The sequence below is a fragment of the Accipiter gentilis genome, chromosome 12, assembly GCF_929443795.1.
Source record: "Accipiter gentilis chromosome 12, bAccGen1.1, whole genome shotgun sequence".
In the NCBI taxonomy this organism is placed as follows: domain Eukaryota; kingdom Metazoa; phylum Chordata; class Aves; order Accipitriformes; family Accipitridae; genus Astur; species Astur gentilis.
The window spans coordinates 26598001-26620384 of record NC_064891.1 but is presented as its reverse complement, the minus strand read 5'-3'; the positions used below and the strand labels follow the sequence as shown (position 1 = coordinate 26620384).

General features: G+C 44.8%; 1 protein-coding gene across 16 annotated transcripts in view; it reads right to left on the bottom strand.

The window, feature by feature from the left end:
* The window catches only part of SEC31A (SEC31 homolog A, COPII coat complex component), a 46219-nt gene that overhangs the window by 6710 nt on the left and 17125 nt on the right, over positions 1 to 22384 (bottom strand). For 2 of the 16 annotated variants that reach the window (XM_049815214.1, XM_049815215.1), the window contains 13 exons: positions 21465 to 21515; positions 20593 to 20670; positions 17891 to 17966; positions 17045 to 17223; positions 15045 to 15171; positions 13906 to 14051; positions 11929 to 12102; positions 11187 to 11360; positions 8428 to 8520; positions 7632 to 7761; positions 6221 to 6577; positions 2675 to 2722; positions 950 to 1008 (listed from right to left, as the gene is read on the bottom strand). In XM_049815214.1, coding sequence (XP_049671171.1) covers positions 950 to 1008; positions 2675 to 2722; positions 6221 to 6577; positions 7632 to 7761; positions 8428 to 8520; positions 11187 to 11360; positions 11929 to 12102; positions 13906 to 14051; positions 15045 to 15171; positions 17045 to 17223; positions 17891 to 17966; positions 20593 to 20670; positions 21465 to 21515 — 1692 coding nt within the window. Of the gene's footprint in view, positions 1 to 949; positions 1009 to 2674; positions 2723 to 4115; positions 4330 to 6220; positions 6578 to 7631; positions 7762 to 8427; positions 8521 to 11186; positions 11361 to 11928; positions 12103 to 13905; positions 14052 to 15044; positions 15172 to 17044; positions 17224 to 17890; positions 17967 to 20592; positions 20671 to 21464; positions 21516 to 22384 lie in introns of all 16 variants that reach the window. The other 14 variants (XM_049815230.1, XM_049815216.1, XM_049815217.1 and 11 more) reach the window with 14 other exon arrangements.

Here is a 22384-nt window from a genome sequence, read left to right as displayed (position 1 = left end):
AGCAGTAGCAAAAACCCTATTTGCAGAAGACTGCTTCTTGAGCTCTCAGGTCCAGCAGTTATTCTCACTGACAACTTCCCTCCTTTTACTTAAGAGCCTGAAGCCCCAAAAGGCAGCATGCCAGCTGCTGTGCAACAAACATCCCAGCACTCAGGAGCACACAAAGTATACCCTATCCATCCCCCAAAAGCTTCTTAATCTTGAACTGCAGAGACCAAAATCCAAAGGGTAAAGGAGACTTCTGCCTTAACCTTCACCCAGACCTTATCTTGCCTGGTCCAACTTTTTTTTTTCCTCCCCATGCTTTACACACTCCAGACTAACTCTTGCTTCCCAAATGCACCAGGATCAGCGAGCAGTGGATGACATTGACTGCTGTGGAGACATGCAAAACTACAGCAGCACCAAGGGATGAAAAGGCTCACTCTGCACCAAGTGTCCCCAGTTACTCTGTCCTGCTACAATCTAAAACCGTTTTACAAAACTACATTGTCTCCATCACAGAAATTGTCTTACTCTTAGCAGATCTCTCAGGGTCAAACCCTTAATCAGGATAAATTGCTTTCAGCTCCAGCAAAGTCAGTAATCTATAACAATTTGCACAGCCTCATCATTTCGCCTAAGTATCATCTCCTGCAAAACTCGTAAGTTTTACTGCAGATGAAAATAGTCTGAGGTATTTTCTTCCCTCAAACCAGGATCAATGTTGTTATTAACAACCACAACTTTAGCAAAAAGCCACTGCCTCTTTAGAGGCTTAAATATTTTGAGAGAGATAATGCATACTGGAGAGGCATAAAGGCCATTTCTGCTCATGAGGTGCAGCTTTTGTTTGCTGCTAACCCTTCTTTTTCTTTCTCCTGCCAATACGTTTCCCAGAAGCAGCTTAAGTTACTACTTTTCAAGTGGTCAGCACTCAATTGTGTTGAGACAGGATTTCCTAGATTACCTTCTTCTTCTTGGCAGCTCTGTTCAGGGCAGGAGGGTCATTCCAGCCATTCTGAGGCCCTGTAACAGAAAGAAAACAGAGACCATAAGTACCTCAGAGGAGGGTAGTGATGCTTTCTTGAGCTCAGCTGGGCTATCTCCCTGCCACAGCTCTGCTGGCAGGGGCTTGGCAGAGCCTGTCATCACCTGCCTGTTCCTCTGCCCTTCACTGGGGGCCAGAACGGCACCTGCGCTAGCCAAAGCATCCCAACACCCCAACCATCAGACCCTTTGGGCTCTGCGCCCACTGCACAGGTTTGGCATCTTGACCAACTGTTCTCAAGTTTGACAGAAGTTGATTCCTTTTTTTTTTTTTTTTTTTTTTTTTTTTTAATAATTAACTTTTTCTTCTCTTGCAGGAAAAAAATAATCTTTGAGCAGACATGCCCCCTTTGAAGGGGCAGGGAGTTGCCTACCATGCCAAAAACACAGTTCTGCTACACAGACTGTATATGTGAAGACAGTTTCAGTTACCGGTGAAAGATTCTCCCATCTGTATGATATGAGAATAAATGAGAACTGGTTTTGAACTCGTGACTGCATCCTGTGATGGATTTATACATGACAGTTAAGATGTGTTCCCCAGCAACACAACACAGAAGGAAGAGGTAAATGAGGCAACAAGAGCCTTAAACATTTCAGGCCAGATTCACCCAACCACCCTGGACACACCATGAGCCATAAAACCAGGTTTCCCCTGCCAGCTACAGCATATTTATGGGTGCTTTGTGTCCCAAAAGCAGAGCACAGCTGCTGGAGCAAGGTGGCAAGATCTAGCTTTTTGCACCAAGGGCAAATTTGTTTGAAACTGGAAGAAACAGAGGATTTCTGAGCAGATTCACTCAGAGTCCGGAGTGTTGTTCTATACCAAGCCTTCTGCTCTTCCAAGAAAGCACGCTCCATGCAGCTGCAAGATTTGTACACCAAAGCTCACGCCAGTGCATTAGAAATAGCTCCACATCTCATCACAGAGCGCATGTAATTAGGACCAAAGCATTATAGCTCAGCATTCCCGTGGCCTTGCCAAGTAATCAGGATTTATTGCACAAAGCCACAAAAAGCCAACAAAATCAAATCCCTGCTCAATGGACTTTTTCACCACAGTGTTTTTCACTTAGCAGATGATGAATTCACCTTAGACAGCAGAGCTTAACATCACTGCAGAATTTGCTCAATTTATCTGAAATTTCATTTGCTCCTGAGCTTTTGTTAAATAAGTTCCAGATCCAGAGCATGTTAAAGGGGTAAATGAAAAACAATTTAAAACCCTTTTCATGTCTGCTTTCTCTTGAACAAAAGGCAGTGCCATCTCCAGACAGCCATGTGTCCCAGGGGCTCCTCTGTTCCACCCTATCCAGAAAATACTAGAGAATTTCTGATATAGAAAGTCTAACTTCTCCAGTGCTGATAGAGATAACATGTTAAGAAAAATCTCCCAGACTATTACTGCATTAATTTCCTGGAACAATTTGCTTTAAAAAAAGGAAAACCAGGCATTTGTTTCTGTGGTTAAAAACTCCAGATATTGCTGTTATTGGTTTTAATTAAGGAATTAAAAATTGATTTGATTAAAGTCTAATGGGCAAACGGCATCACACTTAGCGTTCTCTGAAGAACATATGCATTATTAATGTCTGTTCAATTAATTTCATGTAGTGGCTATAATTATTTTCAGGTTAGGTGGTACCTAGTTCACCTGCGAAGGGAGAGGCCTGGTCTTGAGTTGGTAGGCTTTCTGCAGATAAAATGCAAAGAGAACTAAAAAAAGATTTTCTTTGAAAATAAAACAGTTGATCTGTAATTTTTTATTAGCAATTTAGCTTCAATAAGCATGAGAAGTTAGGAGAAAAAATGCCTAACCTAATTACAATGCCAGTTTAGAGACAAGCCATTTGTCCAAACCACCCTGTGGAACTGCTTTTGTCTACCTTCCCTGAAAACAAGCCTGTTTGCTCTTTCCATGCAGTAAGTCAGTGTTTCTAGTTGTTTCTAATAATTGTTGCAGAGTCCTGGCCTACTTTCTTATCTCTTCCAGTGTTCTCATTTTTTATTCCTAGCAGCCAGTGCAGCCGACAGACCATTACTCTCAGCAACAATCTTCTCACTGTCTTTTTACTATTCCAGAAATCTTTCCAGGAGATGCTTAAAGTACTTGACTTCAAGGTAGATGTCAAGTACTTTCCCAAATCAAGGTGTACACTCAACTGCATCCAGCCAAGCAAAAAAACCCAAAACAAACAAACAAAAAGGTATGTTCACACAGCAGCTTCACACCTATGTGAAAAGACACATTGCTTGCTCAGAGTGAGCAACAAACTCAAATGGCTAAACACAGTCAATAAAGCCTTTGGTACTTCAAAGAGAAGAGGAATGTCAGGGATGAGAACTCCTGTCCCTGGGGTTGGTCTGATGTACTTACAGTTCTAGTGGAAACCCTTCCCTTAAGCTCAGAATTGCTCTACCACAACTAAAACACGATTCAGAAGACTGAAAATTAAAACTCCCTTGAAAGCAGGTTCAAAGATCTATCACAAAACAAAGTGAGATAGGTTGAAAATGAAATTAAATGTGGGCTTTTCTTGCTTACTGGCGCTCCAAGCACAGCTTAATGAACTGATGTCATATGCACTTGCAAAATCCAGAAGATATTTACAGAACTGTTTCTTTTTGAAGTGCATCTTTAAGTCCAAGCCAGTTCAAAGGTCAGGTGCTTTTCAAAACTTCAAATCTGACATATTTTTTTTCCTTCCTCCCTTACCCCCACCTCTAAAGGAATTACATTTGCAAGTGAAACATGCTGTCCCCAGATTAGATCATCACCACACACAAAAGCACATCACTTCAAAGCCAAGATCAGCATCACTATATGCTCTGCACTGGAACATTCAGAGTTATAGGTGAGATCTACTTCTGGTTGCAGATTTCTGTCGTTCTATGGGATCGCAAGCCAATGCGTCCTTCACTAAGCAGTGCAGCTACTCTGGAAAACATGGTGGTGGTTAAGCATATTAAGCATGTACGCTGTCATTTCTGCATTTACAAAGCAAGGTTTTTTCCTTCTTGTTTATATGTTTTTTAAAAGGTGTTATCTAAAAATTGGAAGAGGACAGAGTGTGCTCTTCAGATACCTCTTATCTTTTTTCCATAGTTCTCCAGCTGCAGGCAGCAGTTGCATGCCAGCAGCCCACACGCATGAGCCACATGGCCTCGGCACCTCACCATGCCCTGGAGTCCACCTCTGCATTTCAGCCCAAGGCTGGTGTTTGCCAGGATTCAGAGATGATGCCCAAGTTTGGGTTCCTGAAGGTTTGACACTTTGTACTGGCTGCCTTCTCACCACAGCTGCTGGGAAAAACACAAGCAGCACCGATAATTCTCAGAAAGTTTTATAAAAAGCCTAGCATGGACAACTTAATTTTGTAAGGAAATCTGGCAAGGCAATGTGGATAACGACTGCTTCAATTCCCCTGATATTAAAATGACATAGGCAAGATGTGTCCATGTGGATTACACAATTTTACAAATCGACTGGTATTGTCATTAATGTCCCTAATTTCTATTGTCCAGAGTACAGAGCTTCACTTCTCTGAGCACACCACATGGACTATGTCACTTCGCTGTCAACGCAAGAAACTTAGCAAGTGACAGATCTGAAGTGCCTGCCAGTGACGCAAATAGAGTAGATAAGAACAAACAATTTTCTTGTTCCTTGCATTTATTTGGAGGTGCAGAAGCTATGCTGTCTGAATTTTAATGTGCTGCTTCACATCCCAGGCCTAGAACCCTATCCAACACCTGTTCCTTTGTCCAATTTAATAATTCTTCTGGCTTAGAGATACAAGTTTGACATGCCCTGACACATGGGGTGAGGAGAGGTCACAGTACAGCATCTCCAAGAACAGAGAGGACACCAAATCTAGCTGCAGGATGGAAGGAAAAGCCCCGGTGGCTGCCCTACACCAGTCCTCTCTATTTCTTGACAGAGCAAAAGACCATTTCTCCCCAAAACATAAGCATGTGTGTAAAGGCAATGCCAGAGAGGTGTAGGCCCCTAGCCTCATGAATGCCACTACCTACTCATAGGACTGCTGCTGCCAAGATATAAGCAATATGCCTTTTCTGCACTGCATCACCCCTAAGAGACTTTTAAAATGAGAGGGGGAGTCACAGTGGTGTCATTCGTGCCTGTCAGCTGAGTCAGCATCCCTGGAACATCCCTCAAATCGTGCCTAATATTCCCTCTGCTCCCTACTTCCCAGATCAGGTCCTTGACTCTCCAGCCGGACCAACTGGATGTGAAGTATGTTTATGGCCAGGTTTAGAAAAGGACCACTCATACTTCCTGCATAGTCTGACATAAGCAAAGCTCGTTTCACAGGCTGCTAAGTGAAGAGACAGGTTTGTTATCACAAGCGAGGTCACTGTCCCACAGCAAACAGTTATGTCCAGACAGTCACAAGCAGACATTGAGCCCCAACTCAGTGCATGCCCTCTCACCATGCATGCTCAAACATGCTTTTATATGTCAGCCACATACACGCTTTTAAAGAACATTCAGGAAAGAGACCTGTAAAAGCATTTCTAAATCACTTCTGATTATCTTTTAAGGCATTCACAGCTACAGTAAATCCTATCACACTAAGTGGTTAGGAAAAAAAATAATGGAGGTGAGCTGATGCCACAGGAAATGCTGTTTGAATTAAATACACTGCCAATCCCAGGCTTGAAATGCTGCTCAAAAACCAGGGACACAGGGGCAAATTACATTTGCAAAGTTGTTCTGCGGGAATTGGGATCACCTTCTCAGCAGCAATTAGGAAAACTTGCTCATTTTTATATTTTGCTCTCCAGCCACATAGCTGGTTTTGGTGCCAGCCTCACAAGGTTAAAACCGTGCCACTATCCATCCACAGTACACGACAGCCTTGTAGCAAGACAATGCTGTAGCACCCTGTCTTGGGCAAGACAAAAGCTGTGTTTGTGGCAAGGTCTCACTTGCAAGAGAAAGACAACTGTTCACACTGCTCAGCAAGTGCTCACCACAGCACCATAGCCATATTATTGCCAGATGCACAGGGAAGATGTGTTTTAGAAATGCTTTGAATTGACTTCTAAGCAAAAGCAAACTTTGTACAGAGCATTCACAAGGAAAAGGTGCACATTTAACTGAGTGAGTAATAAAGCACCCCCGCCCCCCCCCCCCCCCCGCCTGCCCCCCTGTCCAAGCGCAGACCTGTTCTCTGGGATGCAGGAAGTTCACTGGTTGCAGGCAGAGTACCTGTTGGTCCAGCAGGTAATGCATAAGCCACAGAAGTTGCTGGAGGTCCTGGCCTGCCATGCTGAAAGGATGCAGCAGAAGGAGGAAGAGGGAAGGAAGAGATGGGATTCAGGCTTGTTGGGGAGGGTTGAGGCTGCCCAGGGTAGAGCGGGGAGGGCATGGAATGAGCAGAGGCAGAGGGCAGGTAGGGAGTCGTGGTGTTAGGGGCAGGGTTTGGGTAAGAGGCTGAAGAAGGGACAGCGATAGGCTGCTGAGGCTGGTAGAGAGCTGGTCCCCCTGTTCCACAAGAGTACTGCTGTGTGGCCTGATATGCTACAAACAGGGAGAAAAGACATTCAGTCAGTGAGTTCATAACAGAGAAGGTTTCATCTGCCTCTGCTTCCTTCTTCACCTGACTCTCCTCTCTTCCTGCCCCTTCCCCCTCAAACCACTTACCAGCCTAGCCAATTCCTGGCTCCCACAACCCTGCCTGCACTCGCAGGACTGCTCAAAAACTCAGCCTGCCACTGGTAGTGGGAAGGCAGAGAAAGGACTGCCTTGGCTGTAAGGACTCCCATTCTCCCTCACAGACTCTCCTGCTCTGGCTGTTTTCTGGACCACTGCAACCCTCACTGTGCCTCTCAGGGAAGGGAAATGCCTGCCACAGGTTTGCACAAAGGGAAAGCCTAGGCCAAGGAAGTGAACAGCAGTCTGGAAGTGAACAGCAGTCTGGAAGTGAACAGCAGTCTGGAAGTGAACAGCAGTCTGGAAGTGAACGCAAGCTCACAGCCTTTCACTGGGGGCTCTTCAGCTTAACTTCACTGCGTCTTCTCTGCTCACCTATGCCCATTTTTCCTCCCCAGTGCCTGCACCTTCAGTCCCCTGCTTTGAGTGTGTCAGAGGTCTGCCCCCTTTCCTCGCTCACCTCTACTACTGCCCTTGTCTCCTCATCCCCTTTCCCATCTTCAGGAAGTCCCAATAAGAACTGGGTGGCCCAGCCAAACATAGATGAGTTGGGTCCCTCATCGCCAGGTCCGTGCTGCTTCTCCAGGACTCACACTGGAGTTCTGGCTTGTTCTGACCCCAGCACACCCTTGGGAAGGGCCAGCTGAGGAGTGAGTCTCAAAGCTGTGGGCAGACACCTTCTCAGCAGAGGAGACAGTGTCTGACAGAGGGTGCCTAATGTCTGGACCCCACCAAGAAATGACAATCCTCAGATGTCATCTCAAGAGCTTCCTCCCCACCCACACCCCCAAGAAACATGGGACTGGCTTGGCCTGAATCCTCCCAACCCCAAGGAGGGATCTGGCTATCCCCAGGTAAATGTGGCCTCATCACCTGGCTGGCCCACCTGGGTGGGAGGGAGAGGGGACCTGCTGCTACTTACTCTGCGGGTACGTTGGCCGGGCCCCTGCTTGTGAGTACATGCTGTAATTGGAAGATGTGGCTTGCTGCGGTGGCATGTTGGGGTTAACAGCACCTGGCATGATAAACCCTGGAGCAGGTGGGTTGTCTCCCTGTAAAAAAAGATTGCAGGGAAAAGAGTAGGGAGAGATAGGATTTAGTCAGCAACAGTAATACAGTGCTGAAGCAGAACTGTAACAAAATGATGAGTTCACATTGGAATGAAACCACATTCCCTGGAAGAGCCACCAGCACAGGGGCAAATGCCTCCAACCACACCAGTGCCTTAGGGCACCCAGTGTAACACTGAAAGGACAGCTTTTGTGTGCAGTGACTTCAGCAGCAGCAGAGCAGCACATACCTTCCTGCACAAGGAATAGGTCCCCTGCCAGTGCTGCCTGTTATTCAGGCAGTCTAAGAGCACACTGTCATCCACAGCTTTCAACTAAACAACTTAAACATTAACTCTGAAGCTTCAAATTTCCATGTGAAAGAGGGAAAGGAAAAATATCATCACAATTCAAATATTCCAGTGTGGGGCAAGGGCTGGGGGGGCTCAGGTCACACTGAGCTCCCACTCAATGCATTCCAGAGCCATTCATCTGGGTGCTGGTGGAAAAAAAATAAATGTAACATGAGACACAGAGGAGCAAAACCACAACACACATGGAAGCTGCTCCTTCTGTCTATCCATACTAGACTGTGTCAAGCACACAGACTATACCAGGGGACATATTGGGGTGGAGCAGGGGCTCAGAGAGGAATAATGAAGGTTATACCTGTGTGTCAGAGGGACAGCCTGCAGGAGGATGGCTGGGAAGGGCAGTAGGAGTTTTGTTACTCCAGGTAGTGACAGTAGGGGCAATTCTAACCTGAATCGAACAAAGAAATACCAATCATGGAAAACAAAACAATAAAAAAGTCTAAAGGGTTTCACAAAACGAGATGCAGAGAAGTGAACACAAAAAGGTTTGCATGCTGGCACTTGTAACACAGCCATAAAATTGCAGAGGAAGAAGGAAGAGTGCATTCAAGACAGATGAAATCACTGTGCACTGGAGCTGAAGTCAATTGCAGAGTGAAGACGAAGCACAGCAGAGACGCAGCTACAACAGGCTGTGGAGCAAGTGCAGTGTTACATGTGCCAGTGAGCCAGGTGTGCCTCTTTCATCACATTTTCCTATTGCAGAAGCTCCCCCCAGGCTACTGCATGACACCGAGCATCACTAACCACAGCTCGAAGTCCCAAGTTCCATGTTAAATTCGAACATACTGCCTCACACAAAAGCAGTTTGTTTAAATCAAGCTTAAGGTGGAATTTTAAAAAAAAAGGTTAAAATCTGATACTCAGCTCTTGCACATGCACAAACATACATCTTAATGCCAACTGTTTCCCAGCCAGTCTCCCACAGCTCCTTTGCACTATCTTCCTTCTTTGCCTCTCCAAAGCCCTTCAGTTCCATATGATCACTACTACCTTTCTGACTGGACAGAAACCAAGAACCTCCTATGCCTATGACATCTCTGAGCAAGGAGGACATACTGCCCAGCAGTGGGGTGCTCAGCTAGGGTCAGGAGCCTGACACCCCACCTGAGCGCAGTCAGAAGGAAAGCTGCAGCCCTGAAGTCCTGGTTGGCTCAGCTGGCTTCAGTCTATCCGTCTCTAACCCCGCGCAGTGCTGGGCTAATGGTGCAGTCAGCTGTACAACAACCACTGTTAATGTCTCCATAACTCATCACTGGAGTCATCTAAAAGACTTTTCCATCCCTATTCATGCCTGGTTTTTTTTCAGATGAAAAGAGGGTTCAAAAACCTATGCTAAAAGGAAACCAAGTTTTAAATACATGTTCCTATTTGGGACAGCAATTAAACAAAGGCTGTCTCAAGCTTGAACAAGCCCTACATACACACTTTCTTAAAAGGAGGTCAAATAAAACAAGTATCCTAAGACTCAAATATATAATTTCTTTCCGTTCTGGTTCATCAGCATACTGCTGGGCACCTTTCTGACATGGCACCTGTCCCTTCAAGCCCTTCCTGCGGAGCATGAGCTCCTGTAAAGCCAAGAACACAGGGGGTAACTCACTCGCAGTGTGCTCGTGGGGTTGTGATACACCCAGACTTTTATTAGTGAGCAGGGATTGCTTAAATAATAGCTTGAGGCATTCCTGAAACAATAGGAGAAAGAGGGTACTCTGGTTTAAAAAGCATTGCTAAGATCACGCCATCTAGAGGACAGCTGCTATTTTCCATCGCCAAACAGGAAATCTGCAGCATTGCTTCTCAAGGCAATTCATTGGTTACAAGGAGGAAGGTCAAAGACACAGGAAAGAACAGTAAATTATCAACAACGATGCATTTAAAATCACATGCAATAGCGCTAGCAAAGTAATCTTGTATGAACAGGACGAAGGCTTTGTCCCTTCCGAAATCTACCTTGTTAACACCGTGGAGAGAAGGTGAAGGTACACACAATTGTTGACATCAAGAGGGAGAGAACAAAGCCCAACTCTCCCCCACTTTTCAGCCCTTCTTCCTTCCTGCCCCCATTTTTCTGGCAGGCAGTGCTTGAAGGGCAGCACTGACAGAGACATGCCTCTGCTTGTGCCCATCTCCTCTGCGTAAGGAGAGCACCTGCAGCACTAACACAGCTCTGCTCTCAGAAAAGCCCAGCCCAGAGCCCCTCTGTAGAGCAGGCCCAGATGAGCTCCAGCACTGTGCTGAGGGATTAGGGACTTGGCAATGCTCTTTAAGCATGCATACAGCCAGGGCTGCCCACCGCACCACACTCTGGTGATGGCCAACATGGTCTGATGCAGTGTCATCCTCAGGCTAGAGATAACACCAGGGCATCTGCCTCCGCCATTTCTCTTCTTCCTCCCTGCACAGGCCCCAGCTCCTTTATTAGTTCCATACTCACCAGATCTTTCTCCTGGCAGGGCTCACTCTTACCCCAGGCCTGCCTCCCCACTCCTGTCTCACCTCCTGCCCGTGCTGCCTATGCCCCCTCAAGTGCAGCTAGGAAGGTGTTCCTAGTAGGCTGTAACCACAACTGCTGAAACACGCCCTGAAGTTTGTTATTGCTGCTGCTCTGCAACTTCTGCAGCCAACATCAGAGCTGGGGTGGGGGAAATAATCAGCCCCAGAAGAGGGTGGTGAGCAACACTGAGCAAGCTCCAAGGCCTGCAGGGATGGGACAACATCAGGGACTGAGAGCAAGCACAGAAAAATCCTGCAGTGCTCTCCCACACAGTCATTCTTGGCACTGAAGCACATTTTCAAACAAAGGGGGAAAACACCTAATCTTCAGAAGCAGGCTACTTGACAAGGTGTTTAATGGATGTTTCCAGATGAGGAGTAAAGTAGGCATCTGTACTGATTCAAAAGCAGCACCAATGACTTTCACCACAAGGCTCTTGGTAGAAGTCAGTCATACAGCCCCAGCTCAGATCAAGAGAAAGGAAAAAAAATTCCTCTATCCATCACTGTCCAGAACTCAAGCACCACGTCCCTCCCTGACTGCCAAAACCCATTTACCTGTTGGTAATACTGCTGGGCTGGAGCCTGGGGCCCTTGCATCTGTCCAGCCACAGGGGCAGCTTGTCCTTTGGGCATGGGCTGTCTCTCGTATGGTGCCTTGAGGGCCTCCTGTCCCACTGGGAGCTCCCCTTGGGCTCTGCAGAGCCTGTCCCGTAGCAGTATGATGTTTGGCTGCAATCAGACAAGGACAGCAAAAGAAGGTTAACTGCACTGCCTGTCACCCAGTGCATCACACCAAGAGGCTGACTGGCCACACACTCTCTCAGAAGCCTGCTCTGCTTTGATTGGAGTAAGTCTTTTCTGCATGAGACATGGCGCCATTGGAACTGCCTTACATGTGCCTGCCTCCCATCTTGGGCTGCATCACTCCCAAGCCAGCCTGTCTACAAATACCAGCTGATAGAAGATGAGAAATCTAAAGAAAACAACCAAGTGTCAAGGTACATGTTTCACTGTCTGGCTTGCAGCAGGGACAGCTGCTCCTTTGGAAGCCACTGGCTGCAAGGACAAGGGTGTGAAACAAAGGGGGAGAACAAGGCTGTGTACTTCTGCCAGGTCAGTGAGGCCAATGCATGGAGAGGGGAAACAGCCTGACCATCACATCCAGAGGTGCATTTCAAATGGCAGTCCTGCTTGCTAATGGCATCATGCAGAGACTTTTGCTTGAAGTACACCTGCTCACAGAGAGAGAGAGAGAGAGAGAGAGAGAGTGAGTAAAAAAAACCTGAAGGCCCTGTACCTGGTTGGTGTTTGCAGGGAGGAAGGTCAAAGCTGCAGCAATGCTGCCCTGGGCAGCCAGGAGGTTGGCGTACTGGCTCATCTTCTCGGCCAAAAGGGCCCCCACAGCGTTAGGGTCCACAGCCTGGGTGAGCTGCACGGCTTTGCGCAGGATTACAACTTTCTCTATTAAATCCTGGAAAAACAGGAAAAAACCCCCACAAGTGAGGACAACAGGGTGAAGCAGGTCCTGGCTGACTGTTGTGGAGGGCTTTTCCTCAGGGCAGCCCTGCAGAAGCCCTCTCACCTGACAGGAAGCCCAAGACAAGTGCAGGTTTCCCAGACAGTAACAGCTGCCCTGAAGGCATGACTATCCTAGCATGTGAGACCACAGAACAGCAACTGCACACCAAGTGGCTTCTAACAGCAAAGCCAGCAGTACATCGGGTAGAGTTCAAAGCCAAAAGAATTGCTTTTATTAAACAGGATTTCGGGGCCCTACCAGCACTTTGCATATCCACCGAAAGAGTATGCTTTCATAAAAATATCTGGTGAGAGCCATGAGAGCAAATGGAAAACATCATGCCCATCACCACTATTAGCACTTGGGTGCCATACATTCATTTGCAGCATTTTAATAAGTCAGTTCTTAACCATCTTAATCAAAAGGATCTAACAACTGCCTTGGGAGAGTTGTCTATGGTTTTCCTGATATCCACCACAAACACTCCGTATCTTGCTTTCCTTGCACATCTCCAAATACCAGAGCTGGTCTTGGTTGGCTTTTCTCCTAGTGCTGAGTTACAGGAACATTTTCTATTCAGTTTTCTCATGTTTTCTTACTCTCACTGTATTATATTGGAAGATACTACAAATACTCATTTGCCAATATTAACATGCAATCCCTGTTTAAAATCTTGTAACAGATTTAATGAGTGTACCACACACAGGATTTCAACCATACATCACTAATAAGGACTCTTTACTGGCAGTTCAATAATACATTTTTGTTTTTCCCCAACAAATCAGCACTTCAAAAGAGGCAAGTAAAAAAATCAAAAAAATAAAAAAAAAAATCAAGATAACCAACAGCTTCTATGAGTTTCAGCAATTTCACATTATAGTAAACAAGCAGGCTAATTATGACTCCAACAGTATTTTTCAATTTTGGTGTCCATGAGAGCAAAGCAATGCAATCAAAATGCAAATTCAAACTGAAGGTAAATCTGTTAAAGCCCTCACAATCAAAAGACTGGAAAGTAATTCCGATAATTCAAAACTGGAGAGAATTAATAATGCAAAGCAAAACTCACATATACTCCAGTTCCTTCAATTAACTAAAGAGACTCACAGCACTGCCAGGTAACATTACTTTAAGTACTTTCTAAAACTGGTCCTTCAAAGGCCCTGAACAGATGGAAGAAACTAAGATTCTACTACAAAATAAATTATTCCATAATTGCTTTGTCTAACTGTCATCAATCCTATTCTCCCAAGTATTTGCTATATGCAGTATATTTCACTGCTGGAAACCAAACCCTGTATGTGTAACCCCCCTAGAGAAAACTCTCATGATAACCTTCATACAGTTTTTTCTCCAGATTTAATTCTAGTTTACTAGATTTTCTCCCCTCATCTAAGCCATCTCTTCCAAAAGCACAAATGTCCAAGCATTCCCCTATTGCAAAAGATGCAAGCATTCAAAGTCTCTTCTTTACCAAAACACTCTAAGCCCTACAACTACCTTTTTACACAAGCAGCACATTAGCATGACTACCCAAAGAACAGAGCAGACGTGAAGGACATCGTGCTTCACAACACATTTTCCAATATCATATTTATGTGTTATTTCTACGAAAGCCACCCATTCCAGAAGGAAAAAGCTTGCAACCTGAGATACATGCAGCTATCAGAGAGCAAAGCTCTACACTAGATCATTTAATTTAAGCACCAAATGATTGCAGTGTGTTACTTCCAACATCTTAACAGAATTACCAACCTGAAGGGATAAGGGGCTGTTTCCATCCTGAGCTTTGGTCCAACAAGCAACAAGTTTTTCCACGTTGCCAGCACAAATGTAACAGAGACAAGCCTGTGTCTGCAGAAGGCTGTCCCCCTCACTCTCCAGCCTGTTACCCAGGAGATCTAGGAAACATATGAACAAAGAAGATGCTGGTGAATGACTTTGGTGGTCCCTCCATCACTGCCGAGGCTAGGGAAGCCTGCAATGCCTGTTGTGCCTCTGCTCAGCACAGTGAGAAGGGATATTGCCTCTGGGCTCCATTGGTAAGGACATACTCCAATGCCCAGCACAGATTATCTCACGGGAGCCCAGGGCACTTCAGAGGCAGTTAATGTTACGGCAGCAAGGACTTGTCAAATGCCTGCAAACCTGGCACACATCAGAGGGGACAGTCCATCTGCCAACAGCACAAAGGACAAGAGGCCAGGGTTTGATTCTCCCCTCTGCCACCCACTTTTTGCAGTCCCTCATTTCAGGGACTCAACCTGAGTGTGCAATCAGCCGAGGAACCATGAGCAACAAAGCTGTGACACTGCTCTGGGCCAATGTGTGCTGAAGCGAGTCGTACAGCTCCCTAGACACCATGGCTGGTGTCTGAGGGGCACAGGGGTATCGGGCACACAGCTATCGGCAATATAACTTCCCTACGGGTTAAACCCAGCCAGCTGTTTGCCACGCAGCATACGAGGGCAGGCACGCTCACTGCCTGTGAAAGAGAATCCACCCAAGACATCAAAATTGCTCTTGGGAAAGAAGAGCAAAGTGCTTCCCTGAAGCATTTCCATTTGTGTCCCATACACAAACGCTCCCAAGAGTCCCTTGGCTAAGGCACCTGTCACATCAACATCACTGTTACCCATCTAGAAACAGTAAGAGACCAGCAGCTGTGCACTACACAGGCGATGCCAGGACACAGGGTCTGGGTTCTGTGCCCAGAAAATCGGGGAACATATCAGGAACACAGCACCCCAGAGGTTCCTCTCCTCCCTGCAACAGGACTGAAGAACTATATTACCCATCAAAGAAGCTAGTGAGGCATTACAGTAGTTTACTAGAAGGAAAACAACCGTGGCTACAGTGGAATAAATGACGTCCAGTCTGTAAAGTGTCCTTACCGCAAAGGGCTGCAAACTCATCTGGCCTTGCATAAGTGAGCACAGCAGCCAAAGCCTCTCTCCAATTCTGCAGATCACAGGACTGCACAATCTCTTCCCAGTTCTTCGTTACCACTGCAGTGATAAGCTAGACCAGAAGGAGAGAGACCACAGTTAAGATCTTGGTAGGCTTCCCTTTGTTTTTCAGGACACAGTGCAATTTATATCTATTCAAGAGTACTCATCCCCACTGTACCCAGGGTCACAGCAGATACTGCAATGCAATTCAACAGCTGCACAAGAGTATATTTTACTTCAAAAGGAGTTCAGCAAAAATCACAGAACAAGCTCAGATAACACAGACCAATTATTCTTGCTACAAAACATGCAAGAAAAGAATGCACAAATCTCTGCAAGCTGGGATTGCTATAGATGGTTTTCAGCACTGTTTTTGCAGACAAAGATAATATACCAAGTATTTAGCTATAAATCTTCTACACAATGCCCAGCAAGGGGTATGAATTTTGTTTGTCAAACTGTCTCATTTGGCTTTAAGTTCTTGACCTCAGGCTGACCAATGAGGACAGTTGAAAAAGCTGCTCGAAGGAAGAAGCAAGTTGGCAGCAGTATCAACCTGAGCTGGCACAGAGGCTGTCTGTCCACAAGCCCTCAGAATGACATTCCAGTTTCTTCCATCTCAAACTTTGCCTCTGGTTATTTTGCTTCAGACAAAAGACAGACTTGGCAGCTGTGCTGCTATTTAATGAACAAACCCCTTGTCATGCCAAGACTTCAAGCTCAGAAACAGCTGAACAAGCAGTTAAGTGTGCAGTTGGGACCAGAAAATAAAAAAAGCCACACCTGAACAACAAATGCAAGGTCCTAACTACAAGGTCAACACTCCTTAGCACAGGCACAGACAACTGGTCAGCTCTATAAAAATACCTTTTCCCAAAGGATGAACTACAGTGAAGAAATTTCCCCATGCACTACAAAATTCTCTTTCCTCTGATTAGGCCAGAGAAGGAAAGGATCTGGGGGCAGGGGAAGAAATCCTGCAGTCTTGAGATTTTCTCCTTTCACTTGTCCACTACTAGAAATGCAAATTGTTCCCATCTCAAACTGGCTCGCAAGCAATGACCAGCAAAATCCCACTTACAGACCCTAGCCTGTAATGCTACATGCCCTAACTCCCCAAGTGACTGAGCTTTGTGGCCTTCAGCCCTGCTCCTGCAAAGCACTTAAGCACATGCCCATTTTACAGGCTGCCTCCTGCTACTGTATAAAACACCCTTCTTTGACAATGGACTGCTAAAAAGCGACTAAGCGCAACTTTCTTCCCTTCTCTAAAGCGGCCATCCTTGCCAAACCAATTGTCCTGTAACTCTTTTAAGGCCGCTTCTCCTGTTTCATCCTCCTGTTGCTACTTTCTCAAGTCAGTAGTAAAGAAAAAAGATTTGAATGAGCAGCATCAGCAATCCCTAGCCTTGCAAAAAGCTGAAAAGAATAATAATCAGCTGGTCGTAACACACTGTCTCCTAGACAAAGGGTAATTGATCTACCCTGGGCATACTTAGCTCTCTTCTGTGGATGCAGTGAAACGAAGCATCGGCAAAATCTGTTAAGACTGCTCACAGGCAAAATCAACATAATGCTGCTGGCACTGAGCATGGGTCGTGTGTGACTTGAAAAATGTGACAAGATAACAGACTGAAATGTGCGCTGCTTAAGGATTTATCAGTGAGAATCTACTAGTGTATATGCAACTCAAAGACACTGGAGACAAGGTAAAGAATACTCTTCTTGTACATTGATATCCAGGTAGTGTGCCTCTTCTCTCCTTATCAGTACATTAAAAAAGAATAATTTAAATCTTTCTGCTCTGAGATCTCATGGATGACTTCAACACTTACTAGCTTCTCACAGAAATAAACCTATGAAATGGGAAGAAAACTTTTAAGGCTAAAAAGGGAGTTGCTAAAGGCCTACATGCATGTTGTTTCTTAACAGAAAAAACATACCCTGGTAATTTTGCTCTGCATCTTAGCAAAGTACTTTTCCTGTGTCCTAGAAAGCAGTTCTTGTCCGCCTGCGATGGCCAAGATAATGGCATCAGCCATGCGGTTATCGTGCAAGCAGAGATCTACTGCGCTCTCAAAGTTACCCGTCAGCAAAGCCTGGGTAATCAAACCGTCCACATCTGCAACAAGAGAGGAGGGCATTTTCAAATGATGGCACAAAAGTCACTTAAATATGCAACAGCAGGTGATTGCGTCCAACTGTACAACACTGCGCAAAGTTCTCTGCAAACCAGCCTGCTCCAGGCAGGTACTTACAGGGATGCTCAAGTTCATCTCCAGTCTCAAACACACTATGGTCACAGCCACATCAGGTGGGGCACTGTCAAGCATCATTTACCTTGCTGCAGAGCAAGGTGCTAGTAAATGCTAGCAGTCTAAATGACCTCTAAAACAACTACCCTGCATACAGTGCCAGAAAAAGTCAAACCTAGACAGGGGTAAATAGCTTCTGTGTTATTCAAGATCCCCTGGGAGTTTCTCTACAAATAATGATGTTAGCACTTCATGCCTGATCAGGTGTGTGTTCTTGTATATCAGAAATCACTCAGAGGAGCTGCTTTTCAGCAATGGGGTATGAGTGCTGCATACTTCCTTATCTTCCATTCCCTTCCTTAAAGAAGCTGTATTTTCAAGTGCCTTGAGACCACTGTGAAATGGAATTAGAGGCAGGTCATAGTAATCCTTCACAATGTGTGCAGAAATTGCCTTCTCACTGGAACACCAGTATAAACAGCAGTATTTATAAATATCAGCACATACAATGAAATCAATAAAGGGTTTTTTTACCTCCACTGACAGAGATGTTAAATGTCTTCTTTGCAGATCCCAAATCTTCAGTTTCTTGTTTATGGTCATTCACTCTCTAAGAGAAAGGAAAAGCATAATATTTGAGATTACGTAAATACTTAGAAAACACACACAAATTTAAAAAAAACACAGCTCTTGCATTACAAGTTAAAGATAGACCTTCAGACTACCAGTCACCTAAGAGATCATTAACTTAGAAAGGAAGATTATTCCTGTCATTTCTTAGAACACAAACAATCCTGTGTTTCAGCACAGGATAATCAACTTCCCCTGGTGCCTGCACAAAGTCACCTCCTAAAACACTGAGAAAGGCCTGGACTTATCAAAGGACTGCCAGTGCATGTAAACACACCATTATAAAATCATTGTTCTGAGAGATCAGAGTGGACCATTTTTTAAAATGGATGCCAAGGTGGAAAAAGTGCTGGAAGCCCCAGACTTCTAACCACCAGGAAAGGCTTATGCAAGCACAAGCGTGCATAGAGATCACAAATACCAGCAACCAGACACCTGGATCCTGGGTACTGATTTGTGTATGTGCATCCGTGCCCATATACACACAACCCCCTCAAAGCAAAAAAACAGCCACAACCACAAAATGAGAAACCTTCTCCCTTCCCTCCTCTTTCAACTCTGACCCTTACCAAGAACAGTCTACCATAATGCTACCTAGGTTTCACCTTGCTCCACTTAAACTTTCAGTTCATCCTTGAAGCACTCTGCACTAGGCACACACCCTAGTTTAATTAAGCAAAACACATGAACGCAGAAGTCCAGTGTGATCCACAGAGACTTAAGTGCTTCACACTCAGTACTTCAGGAGTGCTCAGTGGAAAGAAGCTACTTTTTTAAAAAACTCCCCCAGGAATTAAGTTACAGAGCACTTCCTGCAAGTACTTGGATTTTGGGATTTCAAACAAAGCCTTTCAAGAATAAAAAAATAATACCAAGAGGGAAGTCTCTCTCCACCATCAATTTTCATAGCACAGCCTAAGAAAAGTGCAGAAATTGTCCCACAAACTGCCTCCTCTGTCATAAGCCAGCATGCTAGTACATGCAGTGGGAGTTCAAGAGTCTGCTGAGAACACCCTGCTTATATGCTCATCAGTGAAACTGTACTTCAGAGAATGAAGAACATGTACATAGTTGACCAAGAACAGTCATTTGGGATGGGGAGGTAAGCCTGAAACAGGCTTTATGTTTGGCTCATGAAAGGAAGCAGCATCTGGAAAATTTTGCTGTGAGATAACATGTGATGTGTGTTTGGTATTAGTTGAGAGCATGTTGTGACTATCTCAGCAATAATGTGCCTATCCAGTTACTTCAAGTACGTGACAGCACTCCCTGATCAGTTGGCTTCGGGCCAATCTCACAACTATTTACCACCCATGATGGTAGGCTAAGGTCACGTTTGGCTGTGAATTCTCTCCTAGAAGAGACGTTTGCTATGAGACATCTAATATCTTCATGACTGCATACAGCAAAATCATTACACAGTCAGATACATGTGTCTGCCACTACAGTGTCTAATGAATTAACAAGCAATCAAGCACCTAACCTAAGGAGAGCATTCTGTTTTAGTGTCCTTAGCAGGCTGTTATATGGAGTCAACAAGTGCACCACTCCAACATGCATAAGCCATAAACCACTGTCCTCATCTTCACAAACAACTGGAGACAGGCACCAAGCATAGGGAGCATAGGTAGTTTTGGACTAACAGCTCAAATTCTAACCCAAAAGGGAGACTATGGAAATGGGGAAGAATGAAGCTGACCTGTTCACACAGCGATACTAGTATTTTCAGTGCTATTAACCTCACATGGCAGAGTCTGGGTCCTTAGTTATAACAACAGACCTGTCCCCATATTTAAAACACAGGGTTGAAAACAATGCTGCTCAAATGGACAGAAATGAACAAAAGCTGTAGGATCCCAGAGGCAGATGTGGTAGAACACAAACTGCCTGTGATAAACTTGGCTGAACTGTTGCAACTCGAAAACAATGCTGCTCAAATGGACAGAAATGAACAAATGCTGTAGGATCCCAGAGGCAGAGGTGGTAGAACACAAACTGCCTGTGATAAACTTGGCTGAACTGTTGCAACAGACGTTCATAAGGAAGCTATCTACCAAAGTCCTGATACTCGCTGTTCAGATGCGAAATGGGTGGATAGCACTGTGATGTCAGTGGGGGCACTGCAGAGAATGAACATTCCCCCTCTCCTCCAGTACCACAGCTGCATCTCTACAAAGGGTTATACCTAGAAACAGGGCAGTATAAGCTGACAGCTTAGTAATAATCAATGAGAGGGAGTAAAGAAAGGAATGAGGAAATGCAGGGGGAAAGAATGCATTAGACTTGTGGCAGCAGATCATTTAGTATGTGTTAGGGAAATGCCAGAGTGAACATTAAGGCAGAATAAAGTCCTTGAGTCGGTGCCAACTGGACTGTTACAAAATGAGCTTGTTCTTCATGGCCACCAAAATCTATTCACATGATGTCTGAGGCCAATGAGAAAATCTCAAGCAACTTAACAAGAGCTCACATTTTACTCATTCTAAATAACTTGTGATTCCATATATCCTCAGCACTAGGAAAAGCCCACAAAATAAAGTGCTTTTAATAGTAACAAAGTAAATACACAGGAGGTCAACAGAGTTAGTCTAGAGAGCAACAAATACCTCTCCCAAGAACTGCTCCTCTGTAGCCTGGCCTTCGTCCCCCTTGTTCGGCACAGATTCATCAGATTCTGTGGGAGCCTTCAGCAGAGAGAAGATGCCATAAAAAGAAAAGACAGCAAAAGAGAAAGAAACATTTTGCACCGCAGTGTATAGCCACCTTCCCACCAACAATAGTCAGAACCCGACTGCAAATCACAGAAATGCATTGGCAATATAAGCTTGAGTACAACAAACGTGGTAGATGCCCTCCATTTCTCTGCTCTTTGTCATCACACAGTACTTTGTGTTGTTTTCATCTTAGCTGCCTGAAAACATGCAGGCAAACTTCTCTTCCTAATTAGACACTACAGATGACATCCAGAATGTCTACAGCACAAAAGCAATGCAGTTCCCTGGCTGTAGAGTCAGACCACTGCAATGACAACGGGAAATGTCTGAACTGTATTTAGCACTCTTGCAGGGAATTGTTACAGTACCACACTCAGTCCTGCTTTTTTTAAAGCCTGGGGAAGGTGCTGCTCTTCAAACCAGCTGCCAGGCAGCAAGGTTCTGCCCTACCTCACAGGCAGCACAAAGCGTCACAGTGGGCAAGACGTAGGCAACAAAAAGCAAAAGCAGAGAGACAACACTGAGACCCTGAACTAAAAATCTGTGAGAGCCCTTTGTGGGAAAGGCAGGGACATACAATTGGAAAAAGGTGTTGTTTTTTTAAGTAAGTACCTTCATCCTACTGAATGTAGGTATTTGTCATATGCTGGGTTATTTGTGACTTACTTTGGGATACCTACCAAGTGGAAAAAAAATTATTCTTACTTTGCACATTACCATAGCATTATAAGACTAAATACAGTTGTACACATGTGTTTGCTTACCTCTCCAAAGTCACCATCTGCAAGACCCTCTTTATTTAGAGTGGATGTAATCTAGAAAACAACCAAGATTTAAGTAAGTGCCCTTTAATTTTAGAGAGGCAGACCTCTCACTGGTCTCTCAGATTGCAAAACTGGCACATGTAGCTAATATGTTGCTTGCAGAACAGTTAACATGAAACTAAAGTCATTTCCTTTCCCAGTCTGGTGATGGATTTACTGCTAAGCCCCCTGCACCCCAAGCTCTGATGGAAACAACAGCTGCTCTATGCCTTTAAACCTTTAATTGTTAACTCAAGGGCCTCAAGTCTCACTAGAGCTGCTGGAAATCACCATAATAAAAATAGTATCAGAGCATGCAGGACAAAACCCTGTCTGCTCTGGTCAGGGAAAATGAAGCAGTGGCAATCCTTGTGGAGCAGAGAGCCTGTCAGGAAGCTGTAGTTTCAAGCACAGCAGGCAAAAGGCTGCGGGCTAGGATTTTCCACAGAATGGTTAAAACATCCAGCTTTTAACTGCTTTGCAAAGCAAATCATGACTCCAGATTCATTTAGGGCCCTCAAAACCATCAATTTAATGTATAGAGTTTAGAATAAATGCAGAAAATAACATTAGCAACATTACAAAACCTAGGCTCCCAGATGCCAAACTAACGTATCTACTACTTTTAGTATTGCAGGCTTTATTTTACCATTGTAAGCTGGTTTTCACAAGAAGCTGAGCTAAAATTGCTGGAGAGTTTTCTCTGTCTTTTTTTAATCATTAGTTTACAATAGAAACAATAGATCCAGGACTTGACTTGCATATGAGAATCACAGGTTTTAAGATAAAAACAAAACACCATGTTCTTAACAGCTTATTCCAAGAAGCTGAAATCTGTGACCCTTTTTTACTTTCCTTACCCTACCAGTAACCAAGTGGTG